Here is a 17,174-nt window from a genome sequence, read left to right on the forward strand (position 1 = left end):
TCCAGTCGTCAGCGCGGACATGCGCAGTGCTGCCAAACCGGAGAGCTGTTCGCCTGTCCATGGTGATGACCGGACGGCGCGCACAATACCATTTGTAATGCTTGCCGCTGTTCGCGTTTCATTCGACGCCGATAGCACAAGGGCATACCCTCGCACGCGCCGTCTAGCGATGTCTAAATAGCACGCGTCGCCGCGCCCTTTTGATCAAAGTTCGCAGTTGCTGCCCGAGCAGCGCGGCCTCCCTCACCCTGCCGGTACCGCTTCATTATCCTTCGCCCCACGGAGCCGGTCGGCGCGTTTAATCTCTGCTTGGGCTTACGCCTACCTGCAGCCTTTGCAAGCTTTCGCTCGCGCATAGAATATACGAAGCGCGGAGCGATTTTATTGATTTGTTCTTTATACAGAACATGACGGCGACGGCGTAAATGCTCCTCGAGTGTCGTGCATATAATTGATATAGGAATAAAAGTGTTGCAGGGTCCTTTTAATGCGTCATCTTGGGAGTACGACTTTCATCATTTCAGGAAATTTATGCAGTTGCCACGCCGTAGACGTGGTAACTGTACTGAAAAGGAAGGTCCAGGTCTACTTCTTCCATTTGGACTTCCGCAAAGCCGGCCTCCTGGAAGACGCGGCCGCTGTCTCTGTTCATGTAGCAGCCGCCGGTCATATACTGGACGAGTGGAGCAAGCAGGTCCTGCATAAACCTTGCGAATGTGCCTTTTTTGTGTCCTACGTGTTCGGCGAAGAGAAGGCGGCCACCCTGCAGGTAAACAAAATGACCACGTCTAAGGTGAGTGACCTTCTGAGACAAAAATAACAGATTTAAGCGTGACAGACACTCCATGATAGTGTGAATGGAGTTCCAACAATACGATAATCCGTTTTCGCACCCGTATAGCCAAGGTGCAGTTACGCTGGCCTCGTTCAGGAATTGATCCTTCAAACAATATTAGAAGGTTTTGCTATTCATCCGTGCTGACTACGCGTTCTAAGCCAACCTGATCTCGCGTCAAACAGTAAAGCGCTTCCCCTTGAATTATCGTAAAATGCCTCCCTCCTTATTTCATTTTTGCCCTTTCGGTATTTACTCAAAGCCGATTTTTTCTCCATAGCTGCCGTCCAGTAAATCCTCTCCGCCTCTCTGACTTTTCGCTTAACGCCCTTTGTTGACGTATTGCTTACCCTACCAGCCGTATATTTACTAGTGAGCCTCCTAGTTCTTTTTCTTCACTGTGTGTCCACACTCTTCCTATACTAATAACGGAACACCTTCTCTGCCCGTCTACTTTGGTTGGTAACAACTTTATTGATGGTCCGGCAGAGCTTTCGCCGACTGGGCTTTAGGTCTCCCACGTGGGGACGTCGAGGCCTTGCCTCACCGCCGCCTCGCGGGCCTGCTGGACAGCCCAAAGTTGCACCTTCATATTTCTTAGCCTTTCTTCGAACCTTATTTTGCTCTGAGCTTCCCTCGCATAGTCCAAATCCTAGTCCAAGAGCTTCACCTTCCCTTACGCATATATCCGCCAGCTGCTGTATATCATCTCGACTGTCCGCAAATAAGACGATATCGTCAGCAAAAAGTAAACCAGGAAACTCCTGCTCAATCATCACGCCGCCCTGTTTGTGTGACAGATTAAAACCAATGTTGCTGCCTTATAGCGCTTTTTCCATACTCACGAATCCCTGTCTCAGCCCCTTGCTAATCTCGACGTTCTCTTTGCTACTCATTCCTTCCCATTCAATGCAAACTGTATTTTCTCGGTATATCTCCCTCAAAAGCTGTATACAGTCGTCGCCTATGTCCATTCCTTTCAAGATATGCCACAAAATGTCCTGATCAACGTTGTCGTATGCCCCAGTGATGTCTAGAAAAGCCACGTACAAGGGCCTATCTTCCATTTTAGATACTTCTATACACTGAGTGAGAACAAAGAGGTTATCGTCTAACCGCCTGTCGACTCGAAATCCGCTGTGAAGTTCTCCCAAAATATCGTTATGTTCTGCCCATGGTTCAAAATATACAGCGCCATCTGTCGACGATTCCATAAGCTCCATCCGCCATGTTTTTTGGGCGCGAATACGAAGCCAGTCGCATATCGCAGCCTTTCAGGTGCTAGCTGCTGAACTTTTATCTTCGTTCTGCGATGATTTCGCCATGTTCCGTGCGCTGTTCTGGCAACGAGGGAGCCATGACAATGCCAGGAACGATGGATCACTAATTTTAATCGAATTCATCAGTTACCTGAACGAAGAAAAAGAATGCGCCGACGCGAACTTTGTCAGCAAGATTGGCACTGTGCTTAGGTTCGGAAATGATCGGCGCGGACAAAAGCGCTTTCAACCTCGTCTCTTATTTCTCCGTGCAATTTACTTCCTCGCCTGCAACATAAGGTATACTTCCAGAGCAATATATTGCGATATATGCATTTTAAAACAGACGGCCGACGTCGCACGCGCGCGAGAGCTAGAGCATGATGATCAACCTTAGCTTGTCGGTGTTGCAGATCGACGAAAGCAATGATTTGCATACATTGCCACGTGTATTTCTTGTTATCACTATTGCTGTATTCGGTTTTTGCCCACAAAGGCTGTCAGCAACGCTCAGCGCAAACCGCGCCTCATTGTTCGAGAACCTTCGCGATTATTGTAGATCATTTTGTTAAGATTGCTTGCAAGATGCGAACGCTCGAGCTTATTCTATAGATTGCGCAAGAACCAGCGATATCACTGGAAAGTTCGATAGCGCCTGTATAAAAGCCGACGCGCTTCACCGCTTGTCAGGTGATCGACGGTCGACGCTCTGTTCGCCGCTATCAGTGTATTGCTGTAGTTTGACTTTCAGTTTCTCGGCTACAAGTTCGGCCAAATAAAGAGTTCCATCTCGGACGTGCTGACTGCTGCCTTCGTCGACGTCACGACCACGTGACATCTGGTGAAGATGTTCCGGACGCCCCGGACGCCCCGGTCAAGCCGTGAACCAAGCCCGATTCGCAAAGAAGACGTCGACGCCAAGGCCGAGCAGTGAGGAAGCCGCAGGCAACAAGGTCTACCGCCAGAGTACGGGCCTCTGCCTGAAAAGACCCGGCAAACAAAGACCCTGACCTCGACCACAGCGACGATGACAGACGCTGTGCCGCCCGCACCGATCCAATTCTCTGGACGCCCAAGGAGCCGCCAACCTTCCGCAGATCGTCATTCGAAGACCCGGAAAGCTGGCTCGAGGCCTACGACCGAGTCGCCGTTTTCAATGCCTGGACCAGCGAAGACAAGCTACGGCATGTCTATTTCGCTTTGGAAGAAGCCGCTCGGACCTGGTTCGAGAACCAAGAGCGAAGCCTGACAACGTGGGACATTTTTCGCGACAGGTTCCTCACCACATTCACGAGCGTCGTCCGCAAAGAGAGGGCTGAGGGTCTGCTCGAGACCCGCGTGCAGATGCCGAACGAGAACGTGGCGCTCTTCACGGAAAAGACGACCAGGCTGTTCCGCCACGCAGACCCTACCATGCCCGAAGAGAAAAGAGTTCGCCTTCTCGTGCGAGGAGTCAAGCAGGAGCTCTTCGCTGCGCTTGCGCGGAACCCACCCAAGACCGTCCAAGAATTCCTCTCGGAGGCGACAACCATCGAGAAGACGCTCGATATGCGCACCCGGCAGTACAATCGCCGCGCATTCCAAGACAGCGTAGCGGTTCACGCCCTCGGCTCCGACGACTTGCGCAAAACGATCCCAGCCATCGTGCGAGAGGAGCTGCGAAAGCTCGCACCTTTTGCACAGCCCGAATTGACGCCACTTGCAGACGTTGTACGCGAGGAAATCCAACAGTCCCTGGGTGTTCCTCAGCCGGCACCGCCGCATCTGCAAGCAATGAGCTATGCTGCTGCAGCCCGACGCAACGCCCCCCTCCTCGCCCATATCAAGACGCCGCACCGCCCCGGCAGTTCCGCCGAGAGGCACCACCGCCGCCACCACCGACGTCATACCGCCCGCCATCCGGCCAGCGATACACGCCGAGGAAGACCGACGTTCGGCGCGCCCCTGGCAACCGCCCGCTCTGCTACCACTGCAGCGAGGCCGGCCACACGTACCGCCGCTGCCAGTACTGACAGATGGGGCTACGCGGTTTCGCCGTCAACGCGCTACGCCCGCAGCCAGGCGAACGGCCTCGCGACATCGACGACTACCTCACCGGAACACAGTGGCAAGAACGACGACCTTCCCGCTCGCCGTCGCCCGGCCGCTACATGTCACAGCACCGCCGGCAGTACACTGGCCCAAACCGGGGCCGGTCGCCTAGCCCGTATACGGAAAACTGAGGGCAGCAACCGATGGAGGTGCAGTTGCTGTACGACGAACTACCGAAGATCCTCCGCCGCCGACGACGACGCCGCGACGACACCGTCAGAACACGACGCGAACCAGACAGACCCCTGACGACTAAATCTCGCGGACCGAAGAAGACCCGACGACGCAACATGGAAACAGCGGAACAAACCGACGCAGCCGTGACTCGACGCCGCGACGCAACCGCAACGCAAGACGATGAACTAGCGACCTCGACGTTCTCATCGACGGCCACAACGTCACCGCTCTCGTCGATACTGGAGCCGACTATTGCGTCATCAGTGGGCCATTCGCCACGAAGTTGAAGAAAGTCAAGACTGCTTGGGAAGGCCCCGAAATTCGTACCGCTGGAGGCCATCTAACAACGCCGTCTGGAGACTGCACAGCAAGAGTATCGCACGTATGCTGCAAGTTTCGTAATCTTGCAACACTGCTCCAGGGACGTCATACTTGGCATGGACTTCTTAAACCATTACGGCGCCGTCATCGACTTAAGAATCAAGTCGATAACCCTATCGTCAGACAAAACGACACCGCCGGATACGAATCCATGTCCACATGGCCTGAACGTGCTCGAGGATCAGGTTACCACCCCACCTCGCTCCAGCGTCATAATTCCCGTCAGCACACAAAAAGCTGAAGACATCGAAGGTATCATCGAGAGCGATCAGCGTTTCCTGCTAGACCGTGACATTAGCGTCGCAAGGGGCAATGCTCGGTTGCATGAAGGAAAAGGAAGCGTGATGCTAACGAACTTCAGCCGAGAATACAGACACCTGAGCAGGGGCACGACGATTGCGTACATGGAATAAATCTTGGCCGTCAGCGATGCGTTTGCCTTTTCAGATTCTGACGAAGCTACGACGACTACCCCAATACCTGAGCCACCCTTTGACGTAAGCCCAAGTCTTCCCGCTCGCTAACCGCAACAGCTTCGATGCCTTCTGCAGGAATACAAGGACTGTTTCTCGTCATCATCGCGGGTCCGACAAACGCCCCTCGCTAACCACCGCATTATAACGGAAGAAAATGCTCGACCAGTCCGTCAGAGTCCCTACCGGGTTTCGACGCGGGAACGCGAGGCCGTTAAGAAACAAGTCGACGAAATGCTACTCGACGACATCATCCAGCCGTCCAAGAGCCCGTGGGCGTCTCCCGTGGTGTTAGTGAAGAAGAAGGATGGGACCCTACGTTTATGCGTCGATTATCGTCGCCTGAACAAAATCACAAAGAAGGACGTGTACCCTCTACCACGGATAGACGACGCCCTGGATCGACTCCACAACGCGAAGTAATTTTCTTCGATGGACCTCAAAACCGGCTACTGGCAAATTGAAGCCGACGAGAGAGACCGAGAAAAGACTGCCTTCATAACACCGGACGCCCTGTTCGAGTTCAAGGTCATGCCCTTCGGTCTTTGCTCGGCACCTGCGACTTTCCAAAGAGTCATGGATACAGTGTTAGCTGGCGTGAAGTGGCAAACCTGCCTTGTTTACTTGGACGACGTCGCTGTATTCTCCTCAAACTTCGACGAACACCTCCAGCGCCTTCAATCCGTACTTCAAGCAATTAAGAACTCCGGGCTCACCCTGAAACCACAAAAGTGCCGCTTCGCGTACCAAGAGCTCTGGTTTTTTGGTCACGTGATCAGCAAGACTGGAGTGCGCCCAGACCCGCAGAAAACAGCTGCCATCGCCGCTTTCCCGCCACCCACCGACAAGAAGGCCGTGCTCCGATTTCTCGGCTTGTGCGCCTATTACAGACGCTTTGTCAAAGACTTTTCACGGATCGCCGAGCCACTAACGCAGCTCACGAAGACCGACGTCGAATTCAGGTGACAAACAGCGCGAGTCGAAGCATTTCATGAACTGAAACGACGCCTGCAGACTCCTCCGATACTTGCGCATTTCGACGAATACGCCGATACGGAGATTCACACCGATGCAAGCAGCGTCGAACTCGTCGCCGTACTTGTGCAGCGGACGGAAGTACTGGAAAGGGTTATCAATTATGCTAGCCGGTCGCTGTATAGGGCAGAGGGCAACTATTCCACAACAGAAAATGAGTGCCTCGCCATCATCTGGGCTACGTCAAAGTTTCGCCCCTACCTCTACGGCAGGCCCTTCAAAGTTGTGAGCGACCATCACGCCTTGTTTTGGCTGGCTAACTTGAAGGACCCTTCAGGTCGCCTCGCACGGTGGATCCTAAGGCTTCAAGAATTCGGTATTACCGTTGTGTACAAGTCCGGAAGGAAACACTCCGACGCCGACTGCTTGTCTCGTGCCCCCGTTGACCCACCACCGCCCGACGACGAGGATGATGACAGATTCTTGGGAGCCATAAGTGCCGACGACTTCGCCGAACGACAGCGAGCCGACCCGGAACTGAAGGGTCTAGTGGAATACCTGGAGGGCAGGACCATCGTTGTCCCAAAAGTATTCAGGCGAGGATTGGCATCATTTTCCTTGAAAAACAACGTCCTCGTAAACAAGAACCTCTCTCCGGCCCGAGCCAGCTACCTTATCGTTGTACCTTCGGGACTGCGACCAGAAAATCTGCATGCCCTGCACGACGACCCGACGGCTGAACACCTCGGACTTTCCCGCACGCTCGCACGAGTACAGGAAAGTACTACTAGCCGCGCCTTGCCGCCGACGTCACTCGCTACGTAAGGACGTGCCGGGACTGTCAGCGACGGAAGACACCGCCCACAAGACCAGCAGGCTTCCTTCAGCCGATCGAGCCTCCTCGGCGACCATTCCAGCAGATCGGGACGGATATCCTGGGGCCGTTACCAACGACGACTTGCGGAAAGAAATGGATCGTCGTAGCTACCGACTACCTCACCCGCTACGCCGAAACGAAAGCCCTGCCCAAAGGCAGTGCCGCTGAGGTAGCCAAGTTCTTCGTTGAGAGCATCGTCCTTCGACACGGCGTCCCAGAGGTTCTCATCACCGACAGAGGTACGGCGTTTACGGCTGACCTAACTCAGGCGATCTTAGAATACAGCCACACAAGCCACCGCCGGACCACCGCGTACCACCCACAGACCAACGGCCTGACCGAGCGTCTAAATAAGACCATCGCCGACATGCTGGCCATGTACGTCGACGTCGAACACAAGACGTGGGACGCCATCATTCCGTACGTGACCTTCGCGTACAACACGGCCGTACAAGGAACGACGCAGATGACGCCGTACAAGTTGGTCTTCGGAAGGAGCCCAGCAACGACGCTCGACGCCATGTTACCAAACGTCTCCGACGAAGAAAACTTCGACGTCATCGTCTACCTTGAGCGCGCCGAAAAAGCCCGACAATTCGCCCATCTGCGCATCCAGAGCCAGCAAAAGACCGACGGCCGTCGTTACAACCTTCGACACCGCCATGTGGAATACCAGCCTGGCGACTGAGTCTGGGTCTGGACGCCGATACGCCGACGCGGACTTAGCGAGAAGCTTCTTCTACGATACTTCAGACCGTACAGGGTACTTCGACCTCTCGGCGAACTCGACTACGAGGTTATCCGCGACGGCATGACGATCTCTCAGCTGCTCCGGGCACGCCCCGAGGTCGGGCATCTAGTACGCCTGAAGCCTTTCTATGCGCCCTAAGGAACCTGTGGACTCCACTTTTTGCTTGCTTTATTAGATTTCTTTGTATTGCATGGAAGTTTTCTATTCTATGTTCTGTTTTTAAGCATCGGGGCGATGCTTTTTTTCAGAGGGGGGCAATGCCACGCGCGCTTCCTTTGCTATGTTTGTGTAGCTGGTCCGTTGCACGTGTCATCGCAGTCTTACGCGGGCCGCGCCAGAATGTCTGGGAACATTCCAGATTGTAGTAGATAATTTTGTCAAGATTGTGCACATGACGCGAATAGTCAAGATTATTCTAAAGCTTGCGCGACCACCAGTGATAAGGCTGGAAAGTTCGATGCCTGATGTATAAAAGACTGCGCGTCCCAGCAATGATCAGTTTTATCGACGGCCTACGCTCTGTCCGGCAACGATGCTCGACGCCATGTTACCAAACGTGACCGACGAGGAAAACATCGACGTGACCACCTACCTACAGCGCGCTGAAGAAGCACGACAGCTCGCCCGCCTACGGATCAAGAACCAGCAGACGACTGAAAGCCGCCGCTACAACCTTCGACGACGCCACATGGAATACCAACCCGGTGACCGTGTATGGGTATGGACGCCAGTACGCCGACGGGAACTTAGTGAGAAGCTTCTTTGACGATACTTCGGACCGTACAGGGTACTTCGACGCCTCGGCGCACTCGACTACGAGGTTGTCCCTGACGGCATTACGAACTCTCAGCGGCGCCGTGCGCGACCTGAAGTCGTCCATGTCGTGCGCCTCAAGTCATATTACGCGCGTTAATCAATCTGAGGACTGTACTTTTGCCTTATTATTGTACTTTCTTGCTTGTGCTTATTGTTTGTTGTACTATCTTGCTTGTGCTTATTGTTTATTGTACTTTCTTGCTTTATTGTGTTATTTATTGTTGCATGCATTGGCCACCCCCCGCCCGTTCTGTTTTAGGCATCGGGACGATGCTTTTTTAGAGGGGGCATTGCCACGTGTGTTTCTTCTTATCACTTTTGCTGTATTCGGTTTTTGCCCACAAAGACTGTCAGCAACGCTCAGCGCAAACTGCGCCTCATTGTTGGAGAAGCTTCGCGATTATTGTAGATCATTTTGTTAAGATTGCGCGCAAGACGCGAACACTCGAGCTTATTCTAGAGATTGTGCAACAACCAGCGATATCGCTGGAAAGTTCGATAGCGCCTGTATAAAAGCCGACGCGCTTCACCGCTTGTCAGTTGATCGACGGTCGACGCTCTGTTCGCCGCTATCAGTGTATTGCTGTAGTTTGACTTTCAGTTTCTCGGCCACAAGTTCGGCCAAATGAAGAGTTTCATCTCGGGCGTGCTGACTGCTGCCTTCGTCGACGTCACGACCACGTGACAATATAAACGTCTGTAAGCAATGCCACAGACCTAGACTCAGTGCCGCCACGCGAGACTCGATCGCAACGATCCCAACAGGCATCTCTTTGCAAGCTTCGCAAGGCAGCGTGCGCCGATGTACTACATAGTCCGCAGGCCGCGTCTCCCCTTCGCTTTACTAGAGTGTACTAGAACAGGGGAGTGCTCGGAACGGCCCCAGCACCAATGTACAGAAAGTGAAGCCCAAACAGGGTCAATCCACCTGCGGTGCTGCGATCAGTATTCTGCAAAGTGGTGCAGGGGTAGAATGCCGGCTTTCCACTCAAAAGACCCGAGTTCGTATCGCAGCTGTAGATGTTGGGTTCTTATTGTCACCTTTTATAGCTTTGTTCATAGGCGTGCGCAGGGTTCTCCATCAGGGGGGGCAAAGGTTCATCACAGCGCCCGCCCACCCTAATAAGTCAATGTATGGGGCAGATTTTGCGCCCCCTCTTAGGTGATTAGGGGGGGGGGGGGGCGGCCGCCCCCCCCATGCGCACGCCTATGGCTGTGTTGGTTTTCCTTTGATTTTTAAAACTAGCTTCTGTTGCTACATATTCCTACAAGAAGTAACGTGAAATGGGAAATCTTGTTTCGAGTCTCGTATTCGCGAAAATCTCGGAGGCCATACTTTACGTTTTTGTTTAATCCCAGGCGGTGGCGCTGCAAATAACTGCGCTCACTCTCAAATTTCTGCTATTTTCCTTCATATTTCGCGTTACTTTTTGAACCAACACGTAGCAACTGAAGCTAGTTTTAAGAAACAAAGGAAAGCCAGTGCAGCTATAAAAGGTGACTCTAAGAATAAAAACGCACAGCTGCGATTCGAACCCGGGCCTTTTGAGTGGAAAGCGGGCATGCTACCCCTGCACCACTTCGGCGGAGCCGCGCGCAACTCTTAAACGACGACACAGTGCAGACTACAGATCGCAGCGCTTGCAAGCGGATTGACCCTGTTTGGGCTTCACTTTTCAAAGCTCGTTCCCAGCACTCCCCTGTTCTGGTACACTCTAGCTTTACAGCCACTTATCCCTCCCCTCTTATAGTTACGGAGTCGTACACTAGATGGAGCTGTTTGTTCGGCAGATCTTTTTGTTTAATCCCAGGCGGTGGCGCTGCAAATAACTGCGCTCACTCTCAAATTTCTGCTATTTTCCTTCATATTTCGCGTTACTTTTTGAACCAACACGTAGCAACTGAAGCGTATAGAAATATCTAAAATAGAAAACAGGCCCTTATACGTAGCCTATCTAGATATCACCGGGGCGTATGACAACGTTAATCAGGAAATTTTGTGGGATATATTGAAGGAAGTGGGCATAGGTGACGACTGTGTACAGCTTTTAAGGGAAATATACCGAGAAAATACAGTTTGTATAGAATGGGAAGGAATAAGTAGCAAGGACAGCGTTGAAATTAGCAAGGGGCTGAGACAGGGATGCCCTTTGTCCCCGATGTTATTCATGCTGTACATGGCGAGGATGGAAAAAGCGCTAGAAGGTAGCAACATTGGATTTAATTTGTCACACAAACAGGTCGGAGCGATGGTTGAGCAGAAGCTTCCAGGCCTATTTTATGCTGATGATATTGTCTTATTTGCGGACAGTCAAGATGATATACAGCGACTGGCAGATATATGCGGAAGGGAGTGTGAGGCTCTAGGACTAGGATTTAGTGCAACAAAATGTGGATTGATGGTATTTAATGATCACGGAGACCATATGGTCTTAATACAGGGCCAAAAAATACCGAGGGTAAGCGAGTACAAGTACCTCGGAGTATGGGTAAATGAGGGGGATAGATATATGGAGGTACAGGAGAAAGCATCGTAGCAAAGGGAAAGAGGAATGCTGCAATTATGAAGCACAGAGCTTTATGGGTGATACAATAGGTACGAGGTGCTTCGAGGGCTGTGGAAGGGTGTGATGGTTCCGGGGCTTACATTTGGGAACTCAGTGGTGTGCATGAAGTCAGAGGTGCAATCAGGAATGGATGTAAATCAAAGGACGGTGGGCCGCCTCGCGTTGGGCGCTCACGGGAAGACGACAAATGAGGCGGTAAAGGGTGATATGGGATGGACAGGCTTTGAAGTGAGGGAAGCGCAGAGCAAAATGAGATTCGAAGAGAGGCTGAGGAAAATGAAGAAGAGTAGATGGGCAGAGAAGGTTTTCAGGTATTTGTATAGAAAAAGCGTTGACACGCAGTGGAGAAAAAGAACTAGGCGGCTCACCAGTAAATATACGGCTGGCAGTGCGGACGATATGGCAACAAGGAGCATTAAGCGGAAGGTCAGTGAGGCGGAGAGGACTTATTGGATGACAGCGATGGAAAAGAAGCCGGCTCTGAGTAACTACCGAAAAGGAAAAAAACGAAATAAGGAGGGAAATGTTTTATGATAATTCAAGGGGAAGCGCTTTACTGTTTGAAGCAAGGTCGGGCTGCCTTAGAACGCGTAGTTATAAAGCGAGATTCAGTAACGAAGAAGAACAATGTACATGCTGCGGGGGAACTAGGGAAACGATGGAACATGTACTGATTGAATGTGGCGATATTCACCCAGGTCTACGTGTGGGCACGAGTCTACATGAAGCCTTGGGTTTTAGGGACAACAATGGAAAGCTGAACACGCCCGCGATAGAAATAAGTAAGAGACGGTTAGAGTATTGGTGGCAGAAAAGTAGAGATAAGTACAAAAATAAATAATTGGGGGGGAAAAAAAGGTAATTCTGCCTTAAGAGGCAGAGAGATGGACCGTGAATTTATATTTTTTGGTATAATAACATAGATTTTCTCAATGTAGATAAGGCATTAGGACAACATGAAACAAGGAAGTTCTTTTTTTTTTTTCCTCCTTCGAGCCTGGTGGCAGACATGTCACCGCCCCGTTATAAAGGGGACGCTCATAGCATCCATCCATTTATCTAGAGTTACTGTATATGCTACCTTTAGGTAGCAGAGTTGCGCATCTGCTTTCCAAACGCCGCAAGCAACCATGCATTGCGGAGAAGCTGACGCTCGGGCTAATTTTTGTATTTCTCGACGCCGCCGCTACAGCTCACTCAATTAACACTAGTCATCGACAGCCAATATTTATCGCCGGCCTTCGACACGCCAAACATATTTATCGGCGACGCGGTAGGCATGTCGCCTGCAAAAATGGAGTGCGACTTCACCGCATAGCTGTGGTTGCTAGCCGGACCTATGCGCTACTCTGCTACCTAAAGGTAGCATATACAGTGACTCTAGGCAGATGTAGAGTTATGTATATGCTACTTTTAGCTACATAATGGTAACATATACAGTAACTCTAGGTAGATCATCGCACTCATTCTTCCGCTGATCGCGGACACGGTGGGCGTTCGTTTGCTGTTCGCAATAGCGCGGCGCGCGATAATGCACGCCTCCGTGGCAAAGAGCACAATATTTTAAAAAGATATCTCAAACGTACACATATAGCTTTAAAAAAAACTAGAACGACAATACTAAATCAGCGCGATAGATTACGACCCACAAGGCATTATAAACAACCAGTGTGCATTAAAAAAGCATTACTCGGGCCGCTCTCTTTGTAACCAGTCGAAACGCGCGATCACTATTTTACAGCGAAAGCTGTTATGAGATCATTTCAGCGGCCGTTTTTGGCGTCGTAGTGGTCCGCCGCCGCCGCCGGTGTCCGTAACCACTATCGCTCGAACTAAGAAAAAAAAAACGAAATAAGAAAAAATTCCAGGATGGAACGAGATTCAAACCTGGGCCCTCTGCGTGGGAGCCCAGTATTCAACCTCTGAGCCATGCCAGTGCTTGACACTGCTTTGCAAAAAGACCCTATACATGCTTAATGTCGGGAAGGAACCACATTGACATATGCAATATAGCGTGGTAGAAGAGTAAAATAAGCACCAAGCGTCGCACAACGCGAATTCTGTAACCAGGCGTCACACAAATGCGAATTGCGCAACGAGTGGGTTATTGAATGCTTCCAACGCATTACAAAGGGCTCCACCATAATTCTTCATCGTCATAAGGCACAGCATCAACAAAGTGCGCATAATGCCTTACATTCGTTTAGCAGGTACCACGGCTGTCCGTAGAATGACGAAAAAAATTACAGCATATCCACGGGTGAATGATGAAGAGCTTGGGCGAAGCTCCTGAAGCAATCATGGTCTCGGGATTCGCTTTTCGTTGAGCCCGTTTCGCAGCGGCGTCCTTGCCGCGCACCGTCACGGGATCCGCCTGGCTGCCGCCAAGCGAGCGTCCGCCGCTGCGCATCGTCCATGCTCCGCCAACGATCTGACACGTACGGCGACAATCCAGGAGAATGAGAGAGGCGGTCGCTCCCTGCGCATCCCCGCGCAGCCCGCGCAGCAGCCAATCGGAGAGCAGCGGCACTTCCAGCGCCATCTAGTGTCGATTCACACAAGCGCCATATTGCGCACAATTCTATTGGACCAACGCCATCTAGGAAATGTGACATGAAATGGTGATGACGACACAGATTGTGTAAAGCGCCATCTAGAATATTGTCTCTGAACTGCAGTTTGTATGTACTTCTATGAGACAGCGCCGTCTATTGCATCATATGGGAGATCCGTTTACGCCGGACAACGGAGACGTGACAAGGTTAGACCAAGAGGAGCTACGCCCCTAAAATGGCATAGTGCCTGCTTCCCTACTTCTCAAAAATTAATGATTTATAGCGTAGTGGGTTCCTCGCAAGTGCACTTGTATTGGTTGCCAAGGAAGCCCATAAGCGCATGATCCATTTGCTCGGGATCTCAATAAAGTTCTTCGCCCCCCCCCCTCTTTCCCACGTCAACGTATGTTATACAGCATGGCGGGAGAGGGAAATAGCGACCGAGCGTCACCCAATGCAAATTGCATAACTGGTGGGCCGTTTAAAGCTTTCAACTCATTACAAAGGGCTGAGCCATTCTTCATCGTCATTAGTCGTCGCGTCAACAAAGTGCACATAATGCCTTACAGACGTGTAGCTGGTGCCTCACTTCTCCGCAGAATGATGAATATTGGCTTAGTGGGTGCTTCCGAACTTCACAAAAATTGTGATTTATGGCGTAGTGGGTATCTTGCTTGTGTACTTGCATTAGTAGCCCGAAGAGAGCTTACAGCGGGCTCTAGAAACGCCGCTCTTCCAGCTTTCGCTGTGACTGTGCTGCGGTTTCAGCGCAGGCCTGGCGTTTTTTTGTTTGGTTTGCGGCGAATCGCTCATGCACATGCCCATGCCTTGTTTATCTCGAAAAACTACGGCACGTGCTATTGCGAAGAGTGTAGAGATACATGTGGCTAAAGAAGTGATCGAGTCGCGAAATGCAGCACAGCGTTGCACAGGTCGCGCAGAAACAACGTGGTTTCGATATCTGGCGCGTTTTTATAATCGCAGTGGGAATGCAATTGAGATGAATTGCTGTGCAAGGTTATCTTAGAAGTTTGAGATTACCCCCGCCACGGTGGTCTAGAGTGGTATTTGGCGCTCGGCTGCTGACCCGTAGGTCGCGGGATCGAATCCCGGCCGCGGCGGCTGCATTTTCGATGGAGGCGAAAATGTTGGAGGCCCGTGTACTTAGATTGAGGTGCACGTTAAAGAACCCCAGGTGGTCTAAATTTCCGGAGGCCTCTACTACGGCGTCCCTCATAATCAGATTCGTGGTTTTGGGACGTTAAACCCCAGGTATTATTATTATTATTATTATTATTATTATTATTATTATTATTATTATTATTATTATTATTATTATTATTATTATTATTATTAGAAGTTTGAGAGTCATATCTCGTCTTCAATGAACACTTTTCTTGAACGCCTACATCAGATCAGAAGCACGGGCCACTATAGAAGACAGCAGTTGGGCTTTGCGAAACGGTGCGCCTCGTGCAGCTGCCGTCCGGATGAGTTTTTAAGCTCGCAGAGCTCCCATATTGAGTTCTCGTCGATTTATGGCAGCACAGTGAGACCGCTGACCGTTTGGCGCATGATGATGAAAGAAACAGCTAAATTTTCTTGGCCCAAAAGCTCCGCCAACGACTGCGGCTCAGCCTCTCCGTGGCTTCTCTTATGGAGACGCTTGCAGACGATTCCGCGACGGCGCCCAACAAAAAAAATCGCGGACGCGCTCAGTGTTGCCGGAGCACCAAGCATTATCAATATCCCCTATTCAAATCAGCTCACGAGGTTCACGACGAGCCATTCTTTTATTCGAAAAAAAAGGCCAGAACACAACAATTACGTGTTTCATATTAAGTAACAACAATAAACAAAGCCTCGAGTCTATTCAAAGCCGCAGGCGCGAAGACCAGGCAAATCCATGTACTACCCGTCAATCCGATGGTTCGAGGGACACGGGTTCAAACCTCAGCCCCAGAAAGAAAAATGTATGTAGTTTTATTTATTTAGTTATTCTGTGCTCGCCAGCTGTGGTTGAGGAGGGCTTTTACGTGAGCGCGTCTCGTGTTTTTTCCGCAGCGGTGGGTGTTTCGGAACACCACTGCCAACATCAGCTTCACAGGCAGTAAATACAAACGTCGCTCGAATAATAAATAACACTAAAAAAAATCGCAGCATATCCACGGAGTGAATGATGATGAGTGGGCGAAGCTGCGGAGGTTCATCGGTAAACCGTGAATCTTCCGTGAATTCTGCCCAGTACATCATCACCGACGTGAGATCGGGCGCGTTTATACTAAAGGTTCGATGAGTTATGACGACTTGCAGCGCACTTTAATTTTACATGTACGCTGTGAATTTTCATTGTTTAGAAAACCATTGCTTAGAAAACATCTGGCGTCTTTCGTTAAGCAGCTGGCGTCTTTTCGTTTTGCTTTAGAAACATCTGGCGTTCTTTCGTTTTGCTTTTACAAAACATCTGGCGTCTTTTGTTGGTTTATTTCATCAATCAACGGCGTTTTGAACAAAATTTTTATTGTTTAATCACGCACAGGAGAAATCTCACCAGGCACTACCTTGGAGGTAAAGAATGGCTGCTAATGGGAATGAGAGACAGAAGAAGTCGGCTTTTAGCTAATGCTGCGAATTTTTTATTGTTCAACAACGCACAGGAAAAATCTCCCACCGGCACCACCTTGCAGGTCAAAGCGTAAGACTGGTTACATACTACGCTGCGAGGGACGAACGGGTGCCGCTATAAGGAGCTTCGCCCCTAAAAATTTCCTTCCCAAGGCTGCGGTTTGAACCCGGGTCCACCCGGTCCGAAAGCGAGTACTTTCGTATGTAACTATGCTTTTCTCTATTACATTCCTGTGTCTTCTGTGCGTGCTCTGCTTCTTGTTTACTCCGGGCCCGGCTAAAAGGGACGCAAGCATCTTTAGGATAGTGACACGCAGTTCTCGAGGTTAGATTGGTGCCAGAATATAGAAATCGTCGGCTTGTCCTCCATTCAGCGCAGTAGATTGTGTTCGACATCCTATAGCAGAGCACTGCGTTCTCACCTTTCGGAGCACACGCTTGCATTCGCTGATGAGTTTCTTCCCGTCGATGGCTGTGCAGAGCACATACGTGATTACTACAGCGTCGAAGTGGCCGTCTGGCAGCATGTGCATGTCTTCACCGTGTCCGCGAAGAGTACGCACCAATTCAACCTACGAACAAATGTCACGGACGTATAGTATAAAAAATGCTGTGCATCATCCTGAAGTGCCGAAAGAAAGGTAAGAGAAGACTGAGAAAGCAATAGAATGAGAAACACGAGCGGGATGTAACTTGAGATGGAACTCGTGTCTTTGATACAATGTTCGGTAGCCATCTTGTAGCTGATTGTGACTCGTCCTACAGACGCATTCTTGTTATGTGTTATATCAT

The 17,174-nt window shown here is 50.7% G+C and overlaps 1 protein-coding gene across 1 annotated transcript; it reads right to left on the reverse strand.

Annotated features, from left to right (window-relative positions):
- Positions 1 to 529: 529 nt before the first annotated feature.
- On the reverse strand, positions 530 to 16,915 carry LOC119378501 (putative methyltransferase-like protein 7A). Its single transcript, XM_037647613.2, has 2 exons — positions 16,805 to 16,915; positions 530 to 763 (listed from the first exon to the last, which is right to left on the reverse strand). The coding sequence occupies exons 1-2, from the start codon at positions 16,913 to 16,915 to the stop codon at positions 530 to 532; spliced, it is 345 nt and encodes a 114-aa protein (XP_037503541.1).
- Between the last annotated feature and the right edge of the window lie 259 nt (positions 16,916 to 17,174).

Source organism: Rhipicephalus sanguineus, unplaced genomic scaffold, assembly GCF_013339695.2.
Source record: "Rhipicephalus sanguineus isolate Rsan-2018 unplaced genomic scaffold, BIME_Rsan_1.4 Seq8471, whole genome shotgun sequence".
NCBI classification, from domain to species: domain Eukaryota; kingdom Metazoa; phylum Arthropoda; class Arachnida; order Ixodida; family Ixodidae; genus Rhipicephalus; species Rhipicephalus sanguineus.

Coding starts and splice junctions, on each gene's coding strand:
- LOC119378501 (XM_037647613.2), bottom strand. CDS start 16,915: ATGCACATGCTGCCAGACGGCCACTTCGACGCTGTAGTAATCACGTAT. Junction 764..16,804: donor GCAAGCGTGTGCTCCGAAAG/GTGAGAACGCAG, acceptor GTTTACCTGCAG/GGTGGCCGCCTTCTCTTCGC.